The sequence below is a fragment of the Styela clava genome, chromosome 5, assembly GCF_964204865.1.
Source record: "Styela clava chromosome 5, kaStyClav1.hap1.2, whole genome shotgun sequence".
Lineage (NCBI taxonomy): Eukaryota > Metazoa > Chordata > Ascidiacea > Stolidobranchia > Styelidae > Styela > Styela clava.
Genome location: NC_135254.1, coordinates 21,883,510 through 21,908,861, shown reverse-complemented (window position 1 = coordinate 21,908,861; position 25,352 = coordinate 21,883,510). Strand labels below are relative to the sequence as shown.

The 25,352-nt window shown below is 36.2% G+C and overlaps 1 protein-coding gene across 1 annotated transcript in view; it reads left to right on the top strand.

The window, feature by feature from the left end:
- Nucleotides 1-1,131: 1,131 nt before the first annotated feature.
- Nucleotides 1,132-25,352, top strand: part of LOC120344288 (DNA-directed RNA polymerase I subunit RPA1-like) — a 36,681-nt gene continuing 12,460 nt past the window's right edge. Inside the window, exons 1-11 of the mRNA XM_039413424.2 lie at nt 1,132-1,287; nt 2,549-2,753; nt 9,810-9,959; nt 10,267-10,482; nt 18,353-18,584; nt 18,945-19,044; nt 20,232-20,298; nt 20,781-20,918; nt 21,617-21,803; nt 22,104-22,294; nt 25,086-25,259. Of these exons, the coding sequence (XP_039269358.2) occupies nt 1,211-1,287; nt 2,549-2,753; nt 9,810-9,959; nt 10,267-10,482; nt 18,353-18,584; nt 18,945-19,044; nt 20,232-20,298; nt 20,781-20,918; nt 21,617-21,803; nt 22,104-22,294; nt 25,086-25,259 (1,737 nt within the window). The 5' untranslated portion in view covers nt 1,132-1,210. The remainder of the gene's footprint in view (nt 1,288-2,548; nt 2,754-9,809; nt 9,960-10,266; nt 10,483-18,352; nt 18,585-18,944; nt 19,045-20,231; nt 20,299-20,780; nt 20,919-21,616; nt 21,804-22,103; nt 22,295-25,085; nt 25,260-25,352) is intronic.

Below are 25,352 nucleotides of genomic sequence, written 5' to 3'. Positions count from 1 at the left end.
AAATATCCTAGATTCCTATAAAACAAGGCTTAGGTTCGAGTTGTGTGAAAAACTTCAGATAAACATCTTTAATAATAAATAATCAAATCGGATGCCTCTTGGGCGGAAGGGTGTGCTGCTAGGCTTTAAAATTTGGCTAAATCAGCTCTTTTCGCTATGAGTAATTTTTTTAAAATAGGCCTTTTTCACTTCAAAAATACCCTAGCTTCTAATAAAAACAAGGCTTAGGTTTGAGTGTTGTGATAAACTTTAGATAAACCTTTTTATTAATAAATAATCAAATCGGATGCCTCTTGAGCGGAAGGGTGTGCTGCTAGGCTTTGAAATTTGGCTAAATCTGCTTTTTTCGCTATAAGTAATTTTTCCAAATAAGGCCATTTTCGCTTCGAGAATACCCTAGATTCTAAAAAAAACAAGGCTTGGGTTCGAATAGTGTGAAAAACTTCAGATAGACATCTTTAATAATAAATAATCAAATCTTTAATTTAGGAATTGCTCATCTGCTATTTCGAAGGAAGTAATATAAAATTCATGTCATTCTTTTTTTTTTTTTTCATTGTTTATCGAGTAATTATTGTTAGTTTTTACTTTGTAGATGGTAATTTATCCTAAATGATTAGTATCTTTCCATTGATCGTATGCTAGTTTCGTTTTTCTACATTTTTTCGGATGTAGATTATGACACGCCTCTATTTCTGCTGTCAATATTCACCTTTCCGCTTCGCCGCCCACAAAGGTCAAATTGCTACTAGCTTCACAGTGGTATTTTTCTATGCAAACGTTTATTTCTGGGAATGGGATCAAATCAAATTTGGATGGGAACTAATCAACTATTAATTCGATCAATTGGCAAATAAAAAAAAACAAAAAAAGTATGTAAACAGTAATATGATCTTGGGAGGTGGGCACGTGTCCGCGTTTGGGGTTGGTGCTGTAGCCAGTCAGCCAGTAGCAAGAGATACCGTACTGGTCATGATTAGTAGGACGGTACGGTAATAGTTAAAAGAAGTGTCATTGCCGTACCTGTAAAGTATGACAATTGGATAAGTCAGTATACTGTTAAAGTCTTAGATCTGTAGGTATTTATTCTGTATATAGGTATAATACTGTAATATTCCATTACTGCATTAGGAGAAAAGAATACGGGTGGGTAGTCTAAATCCTGAAATCGGAAAAAAGGTGGGAAATCTTGATATACAGAAATTGGGCAATGGTTTCCAGATGGGAAATACCATCCAAGGTTCTTGATGGAATGAAATTTACATGCTATAGTTCTGATGAAATAAGGTATGTTATTCAAGAATTCCTAAATTCAGCTGAAACTTATTACCGGTACTGGTATCACACAATTTGTGGTAGTCTACTAATCAAAATTGCCTCTTATGACCCTTATACCTTTGATAATACTGAAATAACATTTTACATGCATGGAGAAAGTGAAGCCGATGAGAATTATCATATGGCGAACCACCAAAACTTTTTGTCTGGTTACCAGTCCATGTCACTTGTGGGATAATGTAGCCCCTTATTTGTTCTAGATGTGTGGACTTATAATTAGAGGGAGCCATACCTAACCAGCGGTTAAGTCTGTACGGGATACACGCTATGGCTGTATGGCAGTATGGCGGGAAGAAGTCCAGCAACCATGCACATAATTTTCCTCCACAGGATTCGAACCTGCAAATTCACATAGGGTATGCGATGGCGAACGAGATCCGAACGCGTAGTACAGTAGTCAGGTAATGTTCCACACGTCGCAGCAGTTTATACATTTATATGAATGAAGCATAGCTGACTGTTCTGACTGCTGCATTAGACAAGTGCAGTTTTAAGTATTCTGTGTCGTCTGCATCTGCCGCAAAACCATGGCGGTATTTCCATACCATGGCCGCTACGGCCAAACCTATGGCGACTGACTTTTTAGCTGCCACAAACCAATGACGAGCTGTCGTTACAGCGGCAGCAAATTGAAAACCAATGGCAGGTAAAAATTTTGCTTCCATAACCACGGCAGGTGGGCCGTAAAGACAGGGCTGTCCCCTATGGCAGTATGGTAACAAATATTGGGTTGGAATGTTTTTCTTATGAATACAGTTTTGATGGATTTGCGGTTAGGGTTTGAGTAGATATAATTCCGCATGATCAATTAAAATCTGGTACATTAATTTGTGAATATACCGTTAATACTGAATACTGAATAGCGCTATAAAACCCTGGCAAGAGCTGCAGCAGTTCGTTCGTGGCAGGAGCTGCAATGAAGTGGTAAGAACTGCGCCTCGCAATAAATCTTAGATTTTCAAAACCCATACATTAACAATAAATCCTGTAACAGGCAAGTTCGGTAATTTTATTGTGAAGTGTGGTAAATTGGGATTAGTGCGTGACTGTTGATTACATCAGCCCGGCAACCAACATGACCCACAGATAATAAGGATTGACATCAGTTTTCTTGTCTTCAAGAAAGATATGAAATGTTCACGTTCTTTGTTTAGTACAGGCATCTAATTTAATTATCAGTTTTGGTTTATGAAAACATGAATATTTTTAGGGCTTTGAGCGTGAAAGAAGTCACAAACCCACAAAGCTTGAACTTCTTGCTACATCCAACAGAAAATGGTCTCTATGATCCTGTATTTGGTCCACCCACCAGACTTGATGACTGTAAAACATGTGGATTGGGATCGAGTGGATGTCCTGGCCATCTGGGACATATTGAATTACCTATACCCATCTACCAACCAGTATTTTTCAAGGTAACTTGTGTCAAATGAAATAAAGAATAATAAATTTTGTAAACTACGTAGAAGTTATCCAAATGGTTGTATGCATACAGGCGCGTAGCCCGGATTTTCAAAAGGGGGTTGGGTTCGAAATCAGGAATTCTCTGTGCCGTCTGTAACTATCACCGTGATTACGCGCTCAATAAAAAATGCGCCTTTCCAGCGTATAATGATTTTTCTGTCGCGTAAAATATTCAATCCATGACAACTACTAGTTTCTAAAATGTCCTTATATATTAATTTAATTGTGTCCAACGTAACTCGCGGTTGCGACTTTTTTTGTCAAAATAAATACATTACTACACTAAAATACCACAGCGATCTGTGGACATAAAAATATGAGGTAAGCTGCCTGATGTATTCAATTTTGATACATATTTTTGCAATCTTGCGTACCCGTTGTCGTCGTTCGTAAAATCTCGATATCTAATATAAAATCCTGTTTAGTACAATTTAATTTCATACAATGAAAATATGTATAAAGTATACCAGTAAATCAAAAATACAAATTCACGGCCTCGAAATTCACGTCGAACAGTCGCCGCGATTACGCCTCTTGTTAAAAGAGCCGATTTTTTCAACGAAAAAGATTTTTCTCTCGTGAAAAGTAATTAATCCATGATTAACACTGGCATATTTAAAATGTCTTGCTTTAATAATAATTTTTTTGTCTTTAATTTAACCTGCGATTGCGTCGACAAAACAATGACTACTCTAAAATACCACGGCAATCCACGGACATAAAAATTAGTGGTAAACTGCCCGATTATATATTATTTTGATCCGTATTTCTGCTATTTTGCACATTTGACAAACTTGAGATGTACTTGTGACACGGACTCCGCTCTATTGCAATGCTGCCACTCCGCGTAAAATTTATTTCAGTAAAATAAAATTTGATCGAACATACTTATTAAGATTAATTATCTTATATATTATCACAAACCGGGAAAAAGTCGCGTTCCCAACCATAAATAATTGTTGAGAAGTCTGATGAGCAGATTCTTTACAGATTACCAACTTGAGTGTCTTTGTATAAATCCAATGTTTGTGAATGAAGCATAACACATTTAACCTAATGTAAGTCTAACTGTTAACAAAGATCTTAATACAACCAAATACTCCAAGCAGTTAAATAGAAAATAACATACACATGTATGATACAGGTAGAGAGAAATGGATAGGATAGGATTTACATATTTATCCCGGGGGAGAGGAAAGCCGATAAGACGACTTATCCATATGGCGAACCACGGCTTCTCGTCCGGTTACCATTCCAAGTCGGGTATGGGATTAGTTATATTGCTTGTTCTCGGAAGCATGGACTTGTTGGTGGAGGAAGCCGTAACCGACCAGCGGTTACGTGAACCACCCAACGATGGCGAGGAGTCCAGCAATCCTCTCGCACATAACCATCCCTGCATGGGATTCGAACCTGCGAACCCACGCAGAGTAATTAGAGGTGCGGTGGCGAGCGTATTCCAAACGCTTAGCCCGTTGAGCCACACCGCCGCATATCCCAATATCTCCCCTTCGTAAAGGAAAAAGATATTTGTTTTTCAAAATATCACAAAATGACAGAGTGAATAAATAACGAAATAGCAACAGGTGAAGAAACATTTGAACAGCAAGCAATAAACAAAGAAATAAAAATTGTTCAGTATTCATTATCAAATGTCTTATTTTATCACATAGAACAGTCAGTATAGTCATGTTCATTCAGACAGCCCTGGCTTGTTGTAAGGCTGTAGGCGTCTCAATGCCAGAGGTAATCTTGGTGGGTGCGTGGCTGGACGGGAAATAGCTGAGGGACTAGTTTGGTTTGACAAAGGGCAAATAGGTGGGGGCCCCGAATTTGGAGGGTGGTTAGCTCTGGAGATATGGCTAGAATGTGGCAGGTTGAGTGATATGGGAATTGTGGCTTGGGGTTCGAACGAAATAGGCTTGAGGAATCTCCGGTTTCGTGTGACTGTTCTCCCAGATCCATCCATTCTAATCAAGTATTTACGGTGTTTGAAGCATTTCACAACTTTTCCTGACCTGTCCCATCTTTTGTTGATGGGATTTTGGATTGAAACGTTTGTTCCTTCTTCTAAGAATGGTAGATCGTGTGCATGTTTGTTGTATTCAGTTTGTAGGTCAATATATTCCTGAGAAAGAGTTTTTTCTCTAGCTTTGGCTGCTTGTGTCCACAGTGGATTGAGCCGTAGGTTTGATGGGTGAATAGGTAAGAAGTCCTTCAGATGCCGAGAAAACAAAAGTTGTGCTGGACTGAGTCCAATATCATGGAGAGGGGTGTTTCGATATTGAAGAAGTGCTTTGCCGAATGAACGACTTTTTGGGGAACCGTCTGGCAGTAAATTGTCCCGGATGAGTCGTTTGGCTGTTTTTACGGCAAGTTCAGCTTGCCCATTTGATTGGGGATAGTGTGCTGACGAGATTCGACCTTTCACACCCCAAATTTCTTGAATTCCTCTGAAGCAAACTGAGGGCCACCATCAGTACTGAGTTCTTCAGCACAGCCGAAGCGCGTGAAAAGTTGTTCGAAAACAGGAATGATGCGGTTTGTGGAAGGTGATCGATGAAAGTGGGCAATTTCAATCCATCCACTGAATCTGTCTGTGATTGCTAAGTAATCGTTACCATTTAGATAAAATAGGTCAGCACAGATTTGTTGAAAAGGCCATTGGGGTGGAGGTGTTGGTATGATAGTTTCTTGAACTTGAGATGGTGCAATATAGGAGCAAGTGGAGCAAGAAGATTTGAAGTTGAGAATGCATTTGTTCATTCCCGGCCAGTATACACAAACTTTTGCCCTAGCGACCATATTTGTGCAGCCCTGGTGGGCACTGTGTAGTGTATGAAGCACAGATGATCTGAGCTGTCGAGGGATAACGAATCTTTTGTTATCTAAAACAATGATCTTGTTGTCGAAACAAGATAGTCTGTTACGTAGTTCCCAATAGGAGCGAACCTCTGGTGAAGTGGCACTTCTTGTGGATGGGAATCCAGAAGAAATAGTTTCATGTAACAGCTGATGTGATTTGTCAGTTTGACAAGCGTTTTGAAGCCTATCGATAGTTATTGCCCGATTTGTAAGAGGTCCATTCTCGTTTTCAATGTAACAATTTAAGGCTTGTATTGTCTCGTGCATGAGAGACCAAGTGGTGTCGTCCTCTAGTTCAGCAGCAAAGAGGTCTTCATCAGTTGAATTAGAGGCAGAAAGTACTGGATTTCTTGAAAGGGCATCTGGCCCTCTGTGCCATTTTCCACAACAGTGGTGTATGGAGAAATCGTATTGAGAAACTTTTGATCTGAATCTCAGCACGCGTGGGTTGCTGATGTCAGATAGTTGTCGGTTGCTGAACAATGGGATGAGGGGTTTGTGGTCGGTTACTACAATGAGATCTTTGCAGCCGAGGATGAAAGACTTGGCATGGTCTAAGCTCCAAGCAACCGCAAGCGCTTCGCCTTCGGTGGGTGCATAGTTTCTTTCAGCTTGTGAAGTGTGCCGAGAGCCGGCGTATACGAGATGCCAACCATCAGGGCAACAATTTGGGGCTTCATTTGTACCGCAGGTACAATATTTCTGTAGAAGTAGGTAGCCAATGCCGTCCTTGCTCCAGTCGCATTGAATCAAAGATGGTCGATGAAGATCAAATGATTTGATCCCTTCTTCACATAGGGAGATAAGTTTCGATTTCTCAAATATAGATTGAAGAGTGTCGTCCCATATGAATTTGGATCCCTTTTTTATTAGGTCGCGAAATGGGAGCATAATGGGGGAGATGGCGTAAGCCCATGATATTTGGTTTACCAAGCCGTGCCAACTTTGAGCGTCGTGAATGTTTGTCGGAGGTGGAAAGTTTTTTAAGGAGTCAAGAAGCGCTGGGGCAGGTGCAATCCCAGCAGGGGTTATTTTAAGGCCAGCAAATATGATGGTATCCTGACAGAATTTGAATTTATCAGGATTGAATACTATCCCCTTTTGAACGCTTAGTGTGAGAAAATCCCAAACTTGATAGAAGGATGATTGAATGTCACTCTCATATAGGCATAGGTCATCCACTACATGCTGTACTTTTTTAATGTTTGACTCTTCTAGAATAAGATCAAGGTTGCGATTGAAAATATCTCCTGCAGATTTAAAACCTTGAATAAGGCGCGTGCTCATAAATCTTCCCCATGGTGTGATGAACGTAGTCAGTGGTTGACTTTCCTCATCTAGTGGAACGCTATGATAGCCATCAGTGATGTCCAAAATAGACTTTTTCGTGTTAGGAGGAATTTTGCAGGCAGCTTTGAATGGAGATGGATTATAGTGAGCTTCTCGTATGCACTGGGCGTTCAATTTCTGTAAATCAATAGTTCGCCGGATAGATCCATTTTTCTTCAAGAGTGTGACCATGGGTGAACACCATGGTGTGATCATGCCTGGAGGTACGGGCTTTACTATGCCTTTTTCGACATCGTCCAGTAGTTTTTGCTTTGCTGGTTTCTCCATATGTATGGGTATTGGAATCGGTGTGTGGCGTGCATATGGGATAGCCTTCGGTTTGAGGTAGATGTGTGCAGGTGGTCCCTGCATTATGGGGAATGGTGGAGATCGGTCAAAGGCAGAAGCCTTGAAACTATCCAAAATGTACTGTTTCAGTCTAGTTATGTTGTCCTCAGTTGGAGGAAAAGGAATAGACATAGGTCTGATCGGTAGTGATTGAACCCGTTGATTTGTGATTAAGGGTTTTGTGGGAGACCTTGTGCTCGTAAGAGAGTTTATTGAGCTGGCATTAGGTGATGGCAGTGGAAAACTCTTCGGTAGGATGTCCAATGCTATACATGCATCTTTACTTAAATATAGATGGCGTAGCTTTATCCCAGGTTCAGTAAAGTATAGTTGTTTTGTTTGTTTACCATATCCAATAATATTTATGTTTACGTTGGCATAGCAGTAAGCTTTGATAGTACTACCTCCTACAATGCGAATGCTTTTGTTACATTTTTGTAGAACTCTCTTCGATATGTGCAAATATGAAATATATGGATGTTCAGCGACACATATTGATGCTCCACTGTCCGGTAGTGCTGTCACAGGTTTGGAGCAGATGCTGTTTGCTGTAGACGAAGTATGAGAGATCTGAATTTTGATTTCAGCTAATGAGGAGTGTGGATCTCCAACGATATAAAGTGAAATTACGCTCAGATTGGCTTTTTCATCCACAGAATCTGAGTCTGACTGGGACTCGGATGATGTCATGGACTGTGCTTGTATTGCATTGCTTTTTGCGGAGAAGCATACTTTCTTGTAATGATTATCCTTTCGACAGTGAGAACAAGTTTTTCCCCATGCTGGGCATCGATTCTTCCTGTCCATTTCTGTGGATCCATGATTAAGACTGCCACATCCCCTACATGCAATACGTCCTGAAGATGACTTCTTACTAGGGCTTCTCTTTTGACGTTGTCTTTGTGTGGCAAAGTGTGATAACAGAATATGATTGTGTGTGGCTGTGTATTGTTTCTTGATTTCGAATAGCCGATTCGTAAGCAGTGGCATACTTAACAACTTCCTCTAAGGTAATGAGGGCCTTTTTGTCTGCGCATTTGGACAGTATGTCAGCCTAAAGGGTTGTGTTGCAGATGCCCTTGATGAGCTGATCCCGAACGTGCCAGTCGGTTTGATCAAACTTGCATGCTTCGCTTGGGCATATGTGTTCGCAGTCGTGTGCCACAGAAAGCAGTCTGGCTACAAACTGTGTGACTGTTTCCCCAGTATGTTGCTGCATGTCCATGAATTTTGTTCTGTGCGTAAGAGGATTTAGTTCTAGTGTGACAATGTTCCTGATTTTAGATAGGAATTCCTTTTCGGTTAAGTCTCTGAACTCTGAACATGTGTTGTTGATGATTTTTTGAACTGCCTGATCACATGCAGAGTAAAGTAAATCATTGGCATGAACACTTGCATGTGGTTGAAGGTTCTTGAATGTTGTCCACACGGATAAAGCAGTGCGAAAATCAGAACTAGACATTCTAGTCGAGAATTCAGGTAACTTTACGGGCAGATTTAGTTTGGTGGGCTGAGAAGAGTTGGATATGTTTTGCTGAGAATGATTCAATATTTTAATTTGATGTGCTAAGATTGTTATACCCAAATCACTTTTAAGAGTATTTTTGTCCAGCTGTGGTAATTCAGTCTCAGTGAGCTCATTAGCATGAAATGTATTTCCATATTCATCGGATCTCTCATCGGGGATGCCGAGATATTTGAAAAAAGTACTCCAGCTGGTAGCATCTGTTAGTCGCAGCGCCATGTTGGGAAGTCTGATGAGCAGATTCTTTACAGATTACCAACTTGAGTGTCTTTGTATAAATCCAATGTTTGTGAATGAAGCATAACACATTTAACCTAATGTAAGTCTAACTGTTAACAAAGATCTTAATACAACCAAATACTCCAATCAGTTAAATAGAAAATAACATACACATGTATGATACAGGTAGAGAGAAATGGCATAGAAACAGGATGGCAGAAATGGCATATCCCAATAATAATGTTAACACAAAAATTTTCGACGGCAATTTAAAGTAATGGATAGAAAGGCAAACGCCGACTAAACATAATGTGTGCCGTAGGCCCACAAATTTTTGAGATTATCAATGCCTAGAAAAACGCTTTATTTTCAGTATTCTATATTCCGCTTTTCATTCAAAAAATTTTGATTGCGGATTTACTCCTTCGTTTTTTTTCTTAAGAATCTCACCGCCAATGAATGTATAATAACTCTCACTGAATTCACAATTCCGTACAAGTACAAAAATGAAATAATTATCATCGTTATCAGGGCACAAATTTAGAGAGAATAAACATCAATGTAAAGGCGTTTATGGCTTACTTCATGAGGGGGGGGGGAGAGTTCGACTCTCCAAAAAAAAAAACTAGCTGTGCCACTGTATGCATATGTAATAAAATAAAATGATAACTGGCAAAATTAGTATCCTTAATATATGTGAAATACTCTTGCTTTTTTTCAGACATTGCTTGACCTCTTACGTGCAATGTGTTTGAAATGCCATCGATTCCTAGTTGATAGATCAAAGCGACTTCTCCTTATTTATAAATTGAGAGCTATCAACAAAGGAATGCTTCAACTTGTTAATGAACTGGAAGAAACTTTTTATAAGGTGATTTATTAGATTCATGTAGAGCCGATGTGCCAACTAGTTGAACATGGCGCAATAGTTCATGCTATGTAAAGCCTGCTATAAGTGTTTTTTTTTTCATGATATTTCGTCAAAAAACAATCTAAAGTACAAATGAGAATTGATATATTTGTTTGTTAAATATGATACCGGTATATATTCAATCATTTCTAAGCTGATATTGCCATCGATGTCAGACCAAGATTATATTTCATAGCTTTTGATTTTCCACTACTTATCAATAAGTTCCAATTTGCCATAATTTTTATGTTCAATATGCAATATTCAGGCATCACAAGATTTTATTGAACAAGGAATAGAGGGTGTAGACTTTGAAACACTCGCTGATGAGTTGGAAAAAGTGTATTCTTCAGACTGCATTGATTCTTCAGCCTGCGAAGATAACAATAAACCAAATAATCATGGTCAGACTTATTTTTCAAGAAATGCAAATGAATGCAGAAGAAATATTGTCAAAGATTTTTTTACACAAACACATAGCAAGGTTAGTTATGTTGTCTTACCCAAAATATCAAACTTACAAATTGAAACAGGCTCGTTCTCAAGTTGTTAGTCAATCATTGAATTTTTGATATTCATTGTATTTGCAATACAGCAAATAAAATGCTTATCATCTGCAAAGAGGCAAGGCCTCACTGTTTATATTTTATTGAATGATTTTGTTACACATTGGTAAGAGAACGATATTATCTGAAACTGAAATGAAGAAAATTAGGTAAACACAAAACTCCGTAATCAAATCGATAACTTATATACTACACTGAGTACAGAATATTACACTGAATTACCGTATATACTCGCAGATCGGTCGCAATTAAATATAGGTGCGACCAATCCGCTCGACATAAGTGCAAATCGCCACCAAGTCGGAACAGCAAGTTGGTTATTCATGGAAATCGTATGGTCTGCCCTTGTGTACATGCACTTATTATCGCTCACAGGTGTTGATAAACATATTTTGATTATATGCCCTACAAAAAAAAATTGAAAGTTATCTATGCAGAAAAGCTAGGGAAAGGGCCTTTTAAATTCCTAGATTTTCAGTGCGACTTATGTGCAAGTCAACTCTAAATTAAACTTTTTTAAGACAAAACTAATAATGCGATCTATACGGTGGCGCGGCCTATCGGCGAGTATATACAGTACTGCATTCTCTAGCACACACTATATTACTGAGTCAGGACTGAATTTTATTTAATGCAAGTCAGGCATCTCTCATTGTAGTGAAATGTCAAGATTTTGGCAATATTTTTTTTATTTGATTTGCCGAAATTTATGTAATCGCTATATATTAATTATTGTTCTAAATCAGGGTGGTCCAAACCCAGGCCCGCGGGCCACATGTGGCCTGTCGCTTATTATCTATGGCTCACGTCACATTTTAAAATCGCATTTTATGTTGTTTTGTCATAAAATTAACCAGAAAACTCTTTTGACATATTGTTACATCACTAGTGTCACTGTATTGATTATTGTTATGGCTAACTAAGGCAACTAGTTGAATGATGTGCTTGGCAGTCTAAATTGTTATCTGGCTTTCCATCGTTTTTGGTCAGGAATATATGCTAACAATTTTGACATCATATAAAACTATAAATCAAATGCAGATTCTATTAGCCTCGATCGGCTATGACTGATAATGAAATATTAATGTTACGGCCTAACAATATATAATTCATGTCTGGTGTTTTTTGCAACCAGTCTAAACAGTATAGGAAAAAATGCTGCCTCTATGTCAGAAAATTTAGTAATTACCCTCCTGTGCCTCACATTTGGTAAATAATCACTCTGCAGTTATTTGTAAGTTATTTTGTAAACATGAGTTTAAAAAGAAAGCTGATAAATTCAATCAGATTTTCAACTGGATGTGGGATGGAAAATACCACAATGCTTGCTTGATATGTCTGCAAGTTGTGTCAGTGATAAAAGAATTGAATTATAAAAGACATTCTGGAAGCTTGTGAGCAAGTGCATTTTCCAGAGTTAAGATTTTGCTTCAAAAATCTTATTGATGTTCGAAAGCACTTACATTTGCAGAAGTGCTTTTTCCATTATGAAGAATTTGAAATCTTACACTATATCGCTGCTGTAGAGCAAAACTTATGTCCACTTTTTGAGATTTTCACTTTCTGAGTTTTTCAATTTTCTGATGTTTTAAACTATGCTCTTTCAGATGCACATGAGCTTGACCCAGTATGGTTTGGAAGATAGCCTTAACTTATGTCCCTATGCTGGAGTACAACACTGACTTATGTCTTAAAAAAGCGGACATACGTCTTGGTTCGCTGTTTTTTTTTTTATGCAAAAGTAGCTTATGTCTACAAAAGCGGACATAAGCTCTAAACTCCCCATAACAAATTTCAAATATATTCTGGACATAAGTCTTCATGCATGACTGCACATACTTAGTAAGATCTGTTGTGGGTCATGTAGTCTACTTATATCAGTCGAATTTGAGATTTTTTTAACCAATATGTGAGATTAAATATTTATAGTTCATATTTTTTTATCTAGTTAATTAGCTTCCTGTAACGCAGTAAGTTTCATTAATTAAATGGAGAACTAATCGCTTTTTACCAATGACGACAATAGGAAAAAAGATACCTTGTGGAATGAGAGAGCTCAGAATAGTTGATACAGTTCGTTTTGGCTACTCATATGCAATTGTTATCATTTATATAATAGAATGCTTCATAAAATAGTGTTACTAGGTTTTAAGCAATCGATGAGTATGATGAGGTTGCCTTAAGTCACACCAGCGGCAAAGATAAAAAAGAATAATTTAGTGCAAAAGAGACTTATGTCCAAAACAATGTTGATAAAATAAAAAAATAAATGCAAGAAAAGAGGAAAAATATTCTAGAAAAATGCAACAACCAAACTGAACGAAAAATTTTATACAGATATGCAAAGATAAATTCGCTATCAAAAATAAACCCTGGAAAAAAACTTTAAAGGCCATTTTCTCAGAATGTCAAAATGGGACATAACAATGCAAAGGTCAAATAGTAAATAAGTTATATTCTTTCGTAAGTCGGAAAAAAAACAAGTTGATTAATTGGGAAGGTTAGTGAAGAATAATTTTTACTTTTTCCCGCGCTTTGTCAAATAATTTTGATAATAATATTCAAAAAAATTCACTATGTTAGAAAATGATTTCCTATTGCGCTAAAGATTTCATCCATGACCGAAACTTAAAATGCTTTGCCTTATTGTTTTAATTCTGTTCAATGTAATTCACTGTTTCGTGGACTTACGAAATAATAAAATCATTACTATGGCAATCTAACGACGTAAAATGTGTGGAAAACTGCCCAATATTTAATTTGATTTGTATTTATACCATCTGCCATGCCATCTGAATCCTGCCAATTTGAATTTATAATGTATATTGAAATAGTCAATCATTCGGTATAGGCCATCCCTGGATATCTGATATTTGACCCTGTACCGCGACCGCCAACCATTTAGTTCTATTAATAAGTGATTAGAAACGCCAAAATCTATAGAATTAAAATCGACATAAGTAATGCACACAATCCTTTTTCAACCCCAAGAATTTTTAAAAAATCAGAAAATAAAAAGAAATCCATTGTCAGGAGCTGGAGCCACTGAAATTTCTGGTAGCTTCAGCTCTGGCTCCAGCTCCACCTATCATTGCCAGTTCAGCTCCAACTCCGGCTCCATCAAAATGTCACAGCTCCATGGCTCCGGCTCCGACTCCCCAGCTCTGGTTATGACAGCGAATTCGGTACCTCAATTCGCTTTTTTAAAATATAAAAATTTAGTTTGTGTGTTCACCAGTGTTCACTATTAGCGCACTTTTTTGCGAAAATTGCGAAGCACTTTCGCAACTTTTTTTAGGGACTGCGAAATAGCACTTTTTTCCGATTTTGAAGAGAAATAGCATTTTTTTTCCGATTTTGAATGGTATAAAAATTCAAAGTTAACAGATATTAATTAACAAGTATTAAGTTGACAAATAAGTAACATACTAGTACTTTTTAACTCAATTCTGCATATCATAATGATATTTACCGGAATTCTAACCTATTAGATGCAGACATAGGAGATAAAGCTTTTGCATTAACGGCAAAATTTTTGTTTATAATATGATTATTATACAAGCACACGGGTTCCGCTTCTCCCGCAAAAACGCTTCCTCGTCTTAGAAACCAGATGTTGGAATTCTACGCAGTGCCTTTCTTTGAACGAGAGTGGTCATGTGACTATCAATGATATCGATGAATTCAAAATGACTATGAAAGTGTTAGTAAAGTGTTATAGTCACTTTGGATGAATTGTGACCAAAGTGCACGATTTTCAAATCAGACGAAACTTTTAGCAGCATGTCACAGATTTGCAAAATCACCAAATTCACAAAATACCATTAAGTGCCATTTTATTGTAATCACAATGTTGAAAGGACGTGGCATTTTCCGGAATTTTGCGATATTTACACAACTATTTCTCATTGATATGCGAGTACGGGTGGGCAAAATTCAATATTTTTTTTACTCGGATATTTTTAACGAGTACCGAATAACAAATATTTTTGGAACGTGGTGGAAACATTAAAAAATCGGCAACAAAGCGTTTTTACTGGTTAATTCCGTTGTAATCGCTAATTGTTCTTGTCACCGATCGTTTTGGCGGCGATATCCAGGTTTTGGTAATCTATATTCCCGCCCTCTCTTTTTTACAAATGTGAATTCTTGCGGGTCGGCTGACATCGAAGTTTTATATTTCGGGTTTACCCGTTCGTTCACATCGGCAACAGCTGTTGAAGACATTGAGGAATCAAATTAACATTTGCGTTGGCTTTAATATTACCTATCAAGATTTGTAAATTTACCGTCCCAATTTTATGTGAATGGTAATATTATTGTCGATACCGTGATGCAGATATTTATTAAGACGCTAATTAACTTTCTCATGTTTTTCTATGGTGATAAACTTCGCAAATCTGAAATTGTGCCAATCCTGAATGTTGATTTGAAATAGTGATTTAATAATTTGGCAATACAGGCATTTCTGCGTGGTCATAAGACGAGATGACGTTAATGAACAGCACTTCTTTTACAGGATATTTTGCGTATGCGACTTAATGCTAAAAAAATTGGGCTCGAGTGCTTTTTTTTCGAGCGCTCGAGTGCCTTTTAGAGGTCAGGCGCTAATTGTAACTAATTCCCTCAAGTTTCAACGTGTTTTGTCGCGATAATTATAGCTAAAATGTTACCCAGCAATTTACAATTTTATTTATGGAATTTGCAAATTCACCTGTTTCTTGACGATTTCGATAATGTCACGCCCTAATTATTAGTGCAAAAAATACCCCCCTTCTTCAGCGGCGGTTTGACGGGTTCTTTGTTCCATTCTTCGGAAAGTTCTGACACGGGGTGGATATAGAATACTGAATCCGGTGGGTTGAATCCCTGTCGACTTACTCGTGATTTTCCGTTTTGGAATGCGTGAAACATTCTCTATTTTAAATTAAATGAAGTTTCGCGGGCTAGAGTTCTCCCCGAAAATGATGTGTACGAGGCGTTAGTTAGACGATAGATAAAACATTAGATTAATACTTTTCAGGACGCCCCGTTTTCGAAAATACAAAGTTATATCGCAAAAAATGCGTTTTGATACATTTGGAATGAAACATTATTTACGGTTAATTCAGATCATATTTTACTCTTCATGACACCCGGTATCTGAAAATACAGTTGTATCGCGAAAAATGGGTTTTGTTACATTTAAAATAATACATTTTTGCGATTAATTTAGATCATATTTTACTTTTCACGACACCTGTTTCCGAAAATACAAAGTTATATCGCGAAAATGTGTTTTTTTACATTTAAAATAAAATATTTTTGCGATTAATTTAGATCAAATTTTACCTTTCACGGCAACCCGTTTCCGAAAATACAAAGGTATATCACAAAAAAATACGTTTTGTTACATTTATTTTGCATTCCCAATAAAATACATATTTTCCCTAATTAAAGTCGTCGATGAATCTGTTCCTGTCGTTCAAGCTCGACACACGTTTGGAGGAGTGTGGGGCGGTTTTTTGGTCAACGATAAATTAAAAAGTTGCCACACGTTATTTGTATAACGATAATAACTGAAAATTAAGATTTTATAATAGAAGTGAATTTGTCTCAAGATGTTATTTTACGATTCTTGCCCACAGAAAATAAACACGCTGACAGGCTTGGTTATATTTGATATTCGTTTAATTTATTTTACACTATTAATAAACGCGCCACACCAATTGCGGCCATATAAATTGCAGTCGCATCGGTATGGACTGTATGTTTTTGGCGCTCTCACATTAATAATAATTTTCAACAAAACAATACCCCGACGGTCATTAAAGCTGAATTCGTTACCGAGTAATTCACAATTTTATTTACGAAATTTGCAATTTCAAGATCTCACTTGACGATTTTGATGATGTCATGCCCTAATTATTACTGCTTAAATGGCTCAAAATACAATAAATGTAATCATTTTCGACGATAACAGGCGCAACAATTCGTAAACGAGCCGTTATAACGAAATTCGCGATTGATTTTACCTCTCTCTTGTTTACAATTTTAACATCCCGCCGGCCATGTATGGTCGAATAAAATGTTCACATATTCGAAACATGACTTGGCCAAGGATGGAAGGGATCACTAAAGAGCTAATAGAAAGTACATACGCGAGGGTATGATATTAATATCGAGAATATTTACGAGCATATCACAGGACGGAAATATTTTGCACCCGGCTGTTTGTTGGCAGAACAACGATATGCTAAAGTTAATAATTGATCGAATACAGGGAAGTATTTATTTATCATCTCACTTGCGAACATCGAGGTTTTGGCGGAATTGCACGATCATGTTGTCTTTCTTAAATATTCATGTAAAATGTTCTTTTTACTTTTGCGTCTTATTTATATGTCGGGTTTTCATTTATTTTAAATTCGAAATTGTCCGAAATACTCCAACAGGTGTATAAGTACAATAATAATAGTACTTGCCAAAGTACTTACCAGGGAAGTTTAATACACACGATGTGTTATTAAGGGCGTCGTAACTCCCATTTTTTAATTTGATTGTTTTACATTCTGCTTAAAAAACAACGTCGTTTTGCAGTCATCTAACGTAACTCTCGCGACCAAATCTTTTTTGTTTTATATGGCAATTTATTGCCGATTGAATTTTAATTGTGTTTTAGGCTAAGTTATTTTCTGTTTGTTGGTTTCTAAACTTTACAAACTTGGGTAGCAATTAATATTAATGTGAGATTTGTGCATATGAACGATTGAATATCGCGACTGGATGTCCGATATCTGAGAATGCGTACTTCTCTTTCAACATTAATTTTCAGGATATCAGCGTTCATGTGGTCGAATAAAAATTATTTATCAAATGGATTGGTATTTCACCCTAGTTATATTTCGTGTACCTTCGCAAAAGAAAACTCTTTGGTGTCATCGTTCCTATTGGTGTAATTGAAATATATGGAAACTTCGCAAGTGGCGTTGTGATGCGAATATTTGATACTAGGTCAGCAGCATTACAAAGAGTGCTATTTATGAATGCTGAAATTACATGGCATCACTAAACATTTTGCCAATATATGATGTTTTCTGCCCGATTTAAACTAACTCGCAAGCAAACCAAGGCATGTCGACATTTAAAAATTACTTGTCTTTCGGTAAGCTCTGAAATAGTATAATATAAATGTAAATGAGAAATTAGGTCACGCTTAGCTCACGAAACCAGAGGATTTTCAAAGTGACATTGTGTAATATTTCGGAGAAAAAAAGTTGAAAGGAAAGTAGGTCAACCTATCTTCTAAAACAGGGGGATTATTTTGCACGGGATTTGTACAAATGATTCACCCTGTAACTAATATGGTTTCCAGCCTGCGTGTATCAATTGTTGTCTGTTAGATGGAAGGAGTAACAAATGTGAAAGCCTCTTGTTCACGCGAGTAAGCAACTGACACATGATACATTGCATGAAAGTTTTGTCCGCCGCAGATGTTAGCAGATGTCCTTTCGTTGCCGATGAATTCGCTTATTTTAATTAAACATGAATTCGCTTAAAGGGAACTCGTTAACGGAAAGGCTTCTCTTTAATTCATAATATTAACCGGAGTAGCGCTTTTTCGAGTATCTATGCTGTTTTAAATGGGTTATATTTATATGAAAGGCTAGGGCACCTAACTTGTTAAAATCGGCAAAAGCACTTTCGCACTTTTTTTTGCGACTGCGAAGCACTTTCGCACTCATAATTCGCTTAGAGTTAACACTGGTGTTCACTGATAAATTATGTGTTTCTCATTATATTTCCTAGAAAAAATGTGATGCATGTGCTTCAGTGTGTGCCGCATTCAGATCGGAAAATAGCAAAATATTTGTTGTTGCAAGTAAAGACAAAACAAAGGAAACAACTCAGTACTACATGACTCCTATTGTAGCGAGAGAACACATATCAGAATTATGGAATAACGATAGAGAATTATTAGCAAACATCTATGGAGCTTTTCATGATGCTTCCTTTTCTGATAAAAAGCATTCTGCTACTGGTAAAAAGTTCCGTGTTACTCTTCAATTTACTTTACTGAACTGCTGATCAAGAACCTTTTTTTTTTTCTAGTCATTCATTTTGTGTTATATATGCAGAACCTAATACCATCTTATGATATAACCAAAAATAAATGTATTATTGGTGGATTTAATCTTGCATATTATATATTTGAAATGAATCATATAATCTGATAAAAGGTTTACAAAGTAACATACATTTATAAATTTTGACTAGATTTAAGTTTCTCTTGCTATTTTGATTGTTTTACCTAATGTGGTATCGAAAAATATCTGGAGGCATTCCTATACTGAGTGGTCTAGAAGTTTTTATTTTGCATAATGTTGCACATCTGCTTTAGATCTTACAAATCCTGAATCCGGTGATTTATTAAAGACGCCTGAAAGATCTTCTGCTATAGATGTACTTTTTTTAACTGTTATACCTGTTCCCCCTTCCAAGTGAGTTGTTGTTTTCTGATGCTTTGATTTACCATTGAGTATTCTCATTTTTTTTAATCTGACGTCTATTTAAAAAAAAAATTCTGGAATTTGAAATGTTCCCAAATTTGCTAGCTCAGCAAGGCCTACCCAATTTTTTACTTTCAAATTCTTTTATTCAATGATTCATAACTTCTATGACAGGAGTGGGCACAATTTTTTAGTATAAGAGCGGCATGCTGCAAGTCGGAACTTTAAAAGAGCCGCAGAATTTGTGAATTTCTTTTTATTAAAAATTTAAAATACCATGAACAGAAAAGAAATTCACACAAGAGTCTTTTAACAATAAATGGATAAACATGGCAGCTATTCTCAAATATATGCACAATATGAGCTCATTTAATTTGTGTTTTCTTATAGCTGATTTACGAGGGTAGTCTCATAGGAAGTTTTCTGGATTCGTTCCATGGTGCCATTTAACATTGCTGACTTTATTCTGACTTAGTAGCTTATGGCAGATTAAGCACAAGGGTTAATTCTCCTGACTGGTAAATGCGTATTCTTCTTCCCATTCTGAATTGACAACTCTGCTTTTATCTTCGTACTTTCGTTTCTTAATTGATGACATATCGCACAGTAACTTAGACTAACTAACCGCAATCAAGCTGCATTACCGCTGGCGCATCAATAAACATAGACCATTGTGACGAAAGATTTGCTAACTTGACTGACTTAAATTCAAAATTCAACGCTACAGCGATTTTCATACTAAAACATAATTTGTCTTAATCATTGACGAAAACTTGTTTACAAATTTTAATAAATTAAAAAGTTTACATTAAAGTTTTTCTCTTAGTTAAAATTTTGATAACAATTTATGTTGGCGAGAAGAGCCACACAAAAAGTCTCGCGAGCCACGGTGTGCCCACCCCTGTTCTATGAACATACAGGGGCCGCAGGCCAAAGATCTTTCTCACTAAGTTGCACTGGCTAGGTACTGTCGCATATTTCAAACTTTGTTCGATTAATGCAAAGACAAAACAAAAATATTCATATCTGATTGTTTATGGTATTTTTCAATTTTAAGCGTTTTTCCTTACATCGAAGAGATATTTAAATTCATCACATTTACCAGCCAGCACGCTTAAAATATCATATCTTTATTTTACTTGATGTGTTACTTCATAAGTGTATTTCTGTATTTTAAGATATCGACCTGTGATGGCCGTGAATGGGAAAAAATTTGAAAATCCACAGACAGCAATTTATTCCAAGGTTTATATATTTTGCTCTCTTGATTTTTCTTCTAAATAATAAACAAGATAATATTTATCGTATTTTCTTTATGTATAATAATGCTATACTGTTAACAATAAACCATTCTGTCCTATAACTCTTATGACTTTTATAGAAATGGCCTTTTAGTTAGCAGAGGTATAAAATCGCCGGTGCTCCAGAAGTATTTGTACCAATATGGAGATAATTAATTTGGTTTGCCTAATTTTAAGTTGGGTAAAGTGACATGAAACCTATGAGCAGGGGAGTATTCACTTGGCTAACACAGACACTCCCTGAACTTGTAATAGAACTAAAAAAAGGAAAAATCGAAATAAAATTATGGTCTGACCCTAACCTGGTACACATACTACGGAGTACCAAATTTTCTGAGTACTAACATGGACATGCTCATAGTCATGTTGAACCTGACACCAACTACTGCTATCATTCATCTGTTTATTACATTATTTCTCACCTAGATCATACTTGATTGTATATTACTTCGAACGCTGATGGTAAATTTAAATGAAGAAGAGCCTGGACTTGTAGAAGATGTTTCAAATAAAAAAATAAATGTCAGAAGTCTGGGAAATGATGAACCAGTGGAAGAAGTCAAGGTTAATTTTAATCAATTTTGTAGGGATGGAAAATTCAGAATACCCTACCTGATCCTAAATATTCTAATCCACAAGGATCCGATTAGGGATCGAATTTACAGCTTTTTTGACACTGTGCTGTGATTTTTCTATTTCGAGTGCACATTTTTAATTGATGGCCCACATTCCCTCCGCCAAGATTCTCTGTTTTGACCCTGTTTTTGGTCGCGAGGCATACATAAGTGTGGATCGCATCAAACATAGTATTGGGCCAATGGCTGGTATATTTCAGAATAAAATCACTGAAACAAATCTGATAGTATCAATCTAGCACACTTTCAGTATTGTTCTGTTCAGCTACCATATCGATAACAATAACTACAACTTCTCTGGTAATATATGTTTATACAGTTACTCAGTTGCAGGCTTGCAGCAAACTTTGATTTTTGATATTTGAATATTATTTGTGAAGGATCCTAAAATTCTAATTTTTAAATAAAAAATGCATTGTACTAACAATATGCATTGAAAAGACTGAATATTTCCTAAAGTTCTTGTATCCGATAAGACAATCAATGTCCTTTGTTATTGGAGAAATCAAACCGGCAACGATTTATATTGCCCAATACTAACACATATCATATGCTTGCTCATTGATGTCAGCAGACTGTTGGTATCAGATACCAATGCAAAGTTCATCAACTTTGTTATTTCCAAAGATTTCAGATAGAAGTCTAGACATGCTGAAAGCAATTCCAGGCAAAACGAAAGCAGAAAAGCTGGAGAATTGTTGGGATCGCTTGCAACAGCATGTTAATATGATATTCGATTCTGAATCGGGTCGATCTTCATTGCCATCATCTGAGCAATGTCCTGGAATCAAACAAAAATTGGAAAAGAAAGCAGGTCAAGTTTTATTTGACAGTGTTTAACATTACAATCAAGTTTGCTGAATGGTGTTTGATTTCATGGTATATCGTGTTTCAGTAGATAAATTAAAATGTAATGGAAAATAAAATGGTAAACTGAGTTTGTAGGTTCTGGTTGGGACCAACTGATGTTTTTTTGTTATTAAGATGCTCTTGCTAGATGATCATTGCAAGAGTCAAGGAGTGTTGTATTTTATCAGCCCATCTCTATGGATATCCTCTATTTGAAATAGTTATTAAATTTTATCCTCATTTATTATTTTCATTAAAAATTCAGGACTTTTTCGAAAAAACATGATGGGAAAAAGAGTTAATTATGCAGCAAGATCTGTGATATCTCCGGATCCTTATATTGCTACACACGAAATAGGAGTCCCTTTATGTTTTGCTTCCAAACTAACCTATCCCACACCAGTCACTCCATGGAATGTCAGGCAACTTCGGGAACATGTCATCAATGGACCAGATGTAAGACAATAAACTATTTACTCTATTTTTTCGATTACTAGTGAGGATTACTCGCTTTCACTTAATTTCTATCATATATGCACTTGTTTGTCTAATGTTAAAAGGATTGTAGATGGGCATCTTAGGGCTATTCCAAGTGACACTACAGGACAATTCCAGAAATTTTGCATTTTGTTGGATGCAATATATTTTCACATTTTCAGCTACATGTTTTGTTTCATTGTCCAATCAGTTGCTTTATTGAATATGTAAAAAATTGCACAAAAGTTACACCCAAGACTTACTTAGTAGATAAAAAAATGTAGTAAAATATAGCGTGACACTACAGGACGGCAAATCCACCATGCACTAACAGTACGTTGTGTTGTGCTGTAAATTTTTGCGATGATACAGTAGGAGCCCATAGTATTTTCTGGTGCAGTAGCTGAACTACCCCTCTATGTGTTGCTCAAGTTACTTAATGTAACACTGTAAATCCATGCCAATAATGTGCATATTGTATGTGACACTACAGGACGTGACACTACAGGACATTTTTCCACTTCGGAATAGCGGCCTCTATCATCTCTCAAAATTCTGGTAATAAATCGTTAAATGGGTGAAGAAATGTCCTACAGCACTGCAAACATTTAAACTTTATTAACTTAAATCCAGTGTGTCAATTCCATATGAAATAACTGTACCACACAATCAAACACTTTGTGTCAGGAATCATCACAAAATATGTCAATTATACCAAAATTTCTACATTTCAGGCAATTTTTTTTACCCATCAAAAACCTGGGTGAAATTTTAAATTGTTCGATGAAATGAATGCAGTCCAATAAAATTCCAATGTCTTTTGATATCAAAAATAAAAAAAAATTACTTTCACTACACATTTTGAAAAATTGATGGAATTCAACTTTTGCTTGGAATGGCCCCTTAGCATTAATTCATTGCTTGGGTATTTGTGTAATAGGGGGTTTACATTTTTTTTTTAATCGAATATCGAATTAAAATATTTGAAAGTCGAATCTTTTGAATCTGATTCCATTAAGCTTTTTTTTTTATTGCATGCGTATGTTTGCCCAAAGTCACAAAAAAGCTCAAATCTAGAAGAAAAAAACTTGAAAGTGGAATATGCTAGATAGCAAGAATGGCAAGGTTTTTTCAGGGAATGAGCCACACTCATTTCCAATATGATAAAAAATATGTAGGTCATATATCACCAATATCTTCATAGATGAAAAACTTGCTGTTGCAATTTATCTGTGAGTCTTGACAATACTGAGTTATAATTGTGTATCTTTGAGCTCTACACATGCAATATCAATACTGAGGCAATTTGATGGAATTCATATGAGAAAATAAGCAGGGAAAAGTTGTATTGTACTGTTATGTCATAAACATCGTAACAGCACTGCTTTCCCTAGTCCCACACCAGTATATGTGACTGTGGTTTTTTTAGTCCTTGTCCTCTTGAATTAGGGCCGGCCTATTACGGTACCAATTTTTTATATTTGATATATTAGTACTATTTTTTGTACATAATTTGTGAGTTGGGGAAATACATGAAGAAAAGCTGCAAATATTTATGCTAGTAGCATAGAGTAATATGACAAAAAACATCCTAATCGCATCTGAATAACTATGAATAGGAAATGCTCGCAAGAATATGCTTAAAGAGATAAAATTAACCACAAATAAATTAAATTAATTTTGAGAAAAATAATCGTTCAACCGATTACGACTGCGAATAAAAATTTTCATAAATATCAGGGACACGAATATTTTGTGGCTCACATCGTTATTGGCAAACTCTGGCTTTTTTATTATCGTGGACTATTTTTAATTTCGTAATTCAGAAAGTCCAAATGTGAGTAATAGACGCGGCGCTGACGAGCGATAATTGATCGACACTGTATCTCGATCTAACATGGTCGCTGAAGCTAAAGTAAGATGACATTCGCACAGTATGCTTGATCGGGTATAAAATCTGGCACATGTTATGACGTGTGCTAGAAATAATCCGGAATGTTTTATTCCCGCTTGTATCGCGTTAACAAAATTAAAAGAAAATACATTTCTTTTGATTGAACAGCTGGAAAAAGAAATGTAAATTATGTTCATCTCATTTCGTTTTCCGCCACTCGAGTGGAAGCCTGACAAACACAAATAAAATAAATATATATTTTAGGATGAGAAACATGATTATTTAACTCAGAACAAAGTTTAAATTAAATTTTAATCAAAATTAAATATTATCTAGATGTCTGTAGCTGATTCTTTATCCAATCATGCCTGGTGTACCATAACTTAGTCGCAGCGCAGGTGTGCTGTTGAAAATGTTCATCAAAATTGTCACGGATTTTCAGGTATATGATCCATTTAAATTCGGGCATAATAGAAACTTAGGCCATTCAGTGGAAAACTAAACTTGCAGTCAGGGGGAAATTATGCAACACATCATCTCAAGTGATACAAAAAAGAGTGTGTTGTGCTGAACTTGAAACTAATGACGGCAGATCAGTAACAAAGTCAAGTCATTTTCATTTCCATCCCGTAATTTGGTGTTATTTGGAGAGCCGCATAAACGTATTCAGCAGATTTGATGCCATCGAAAACAACGATTAACAAGCGCTCATGTTTGTTTTTTTGGTAAATCGCTCTTTTTCCAAATCGCGTAAATCTGATTCGAATCGATTCGGAAAAGATGCAAATCGATCTGATTCGTAAATCCAAAAGTGACATCGCTACTCAAGACACTATAGCATAAAAACAACATGGTGAAGTTGATAATTATTTTTAGGCTTACCCTGGTGCAACAATAGTTGTTCAGGAGGATGGGTCAAAAATTCTTTTAAAAGCTGATAATCCTCGACAACGACTCGCAATTGCAAAACAACTTATGGCTCCTCAAAGTGACACAAAGAAGCGAAAACCTGGATTGAAGGGAATTAAAACTGTGATGCGGTATATGCAAGTAAGTATCTCTTGTCAATTATTGAGATATGTTTTGTTTTTTATTATAGTGTATTTGTTCAATGCAGTACATATTCCAGCTTAGATTCTAATA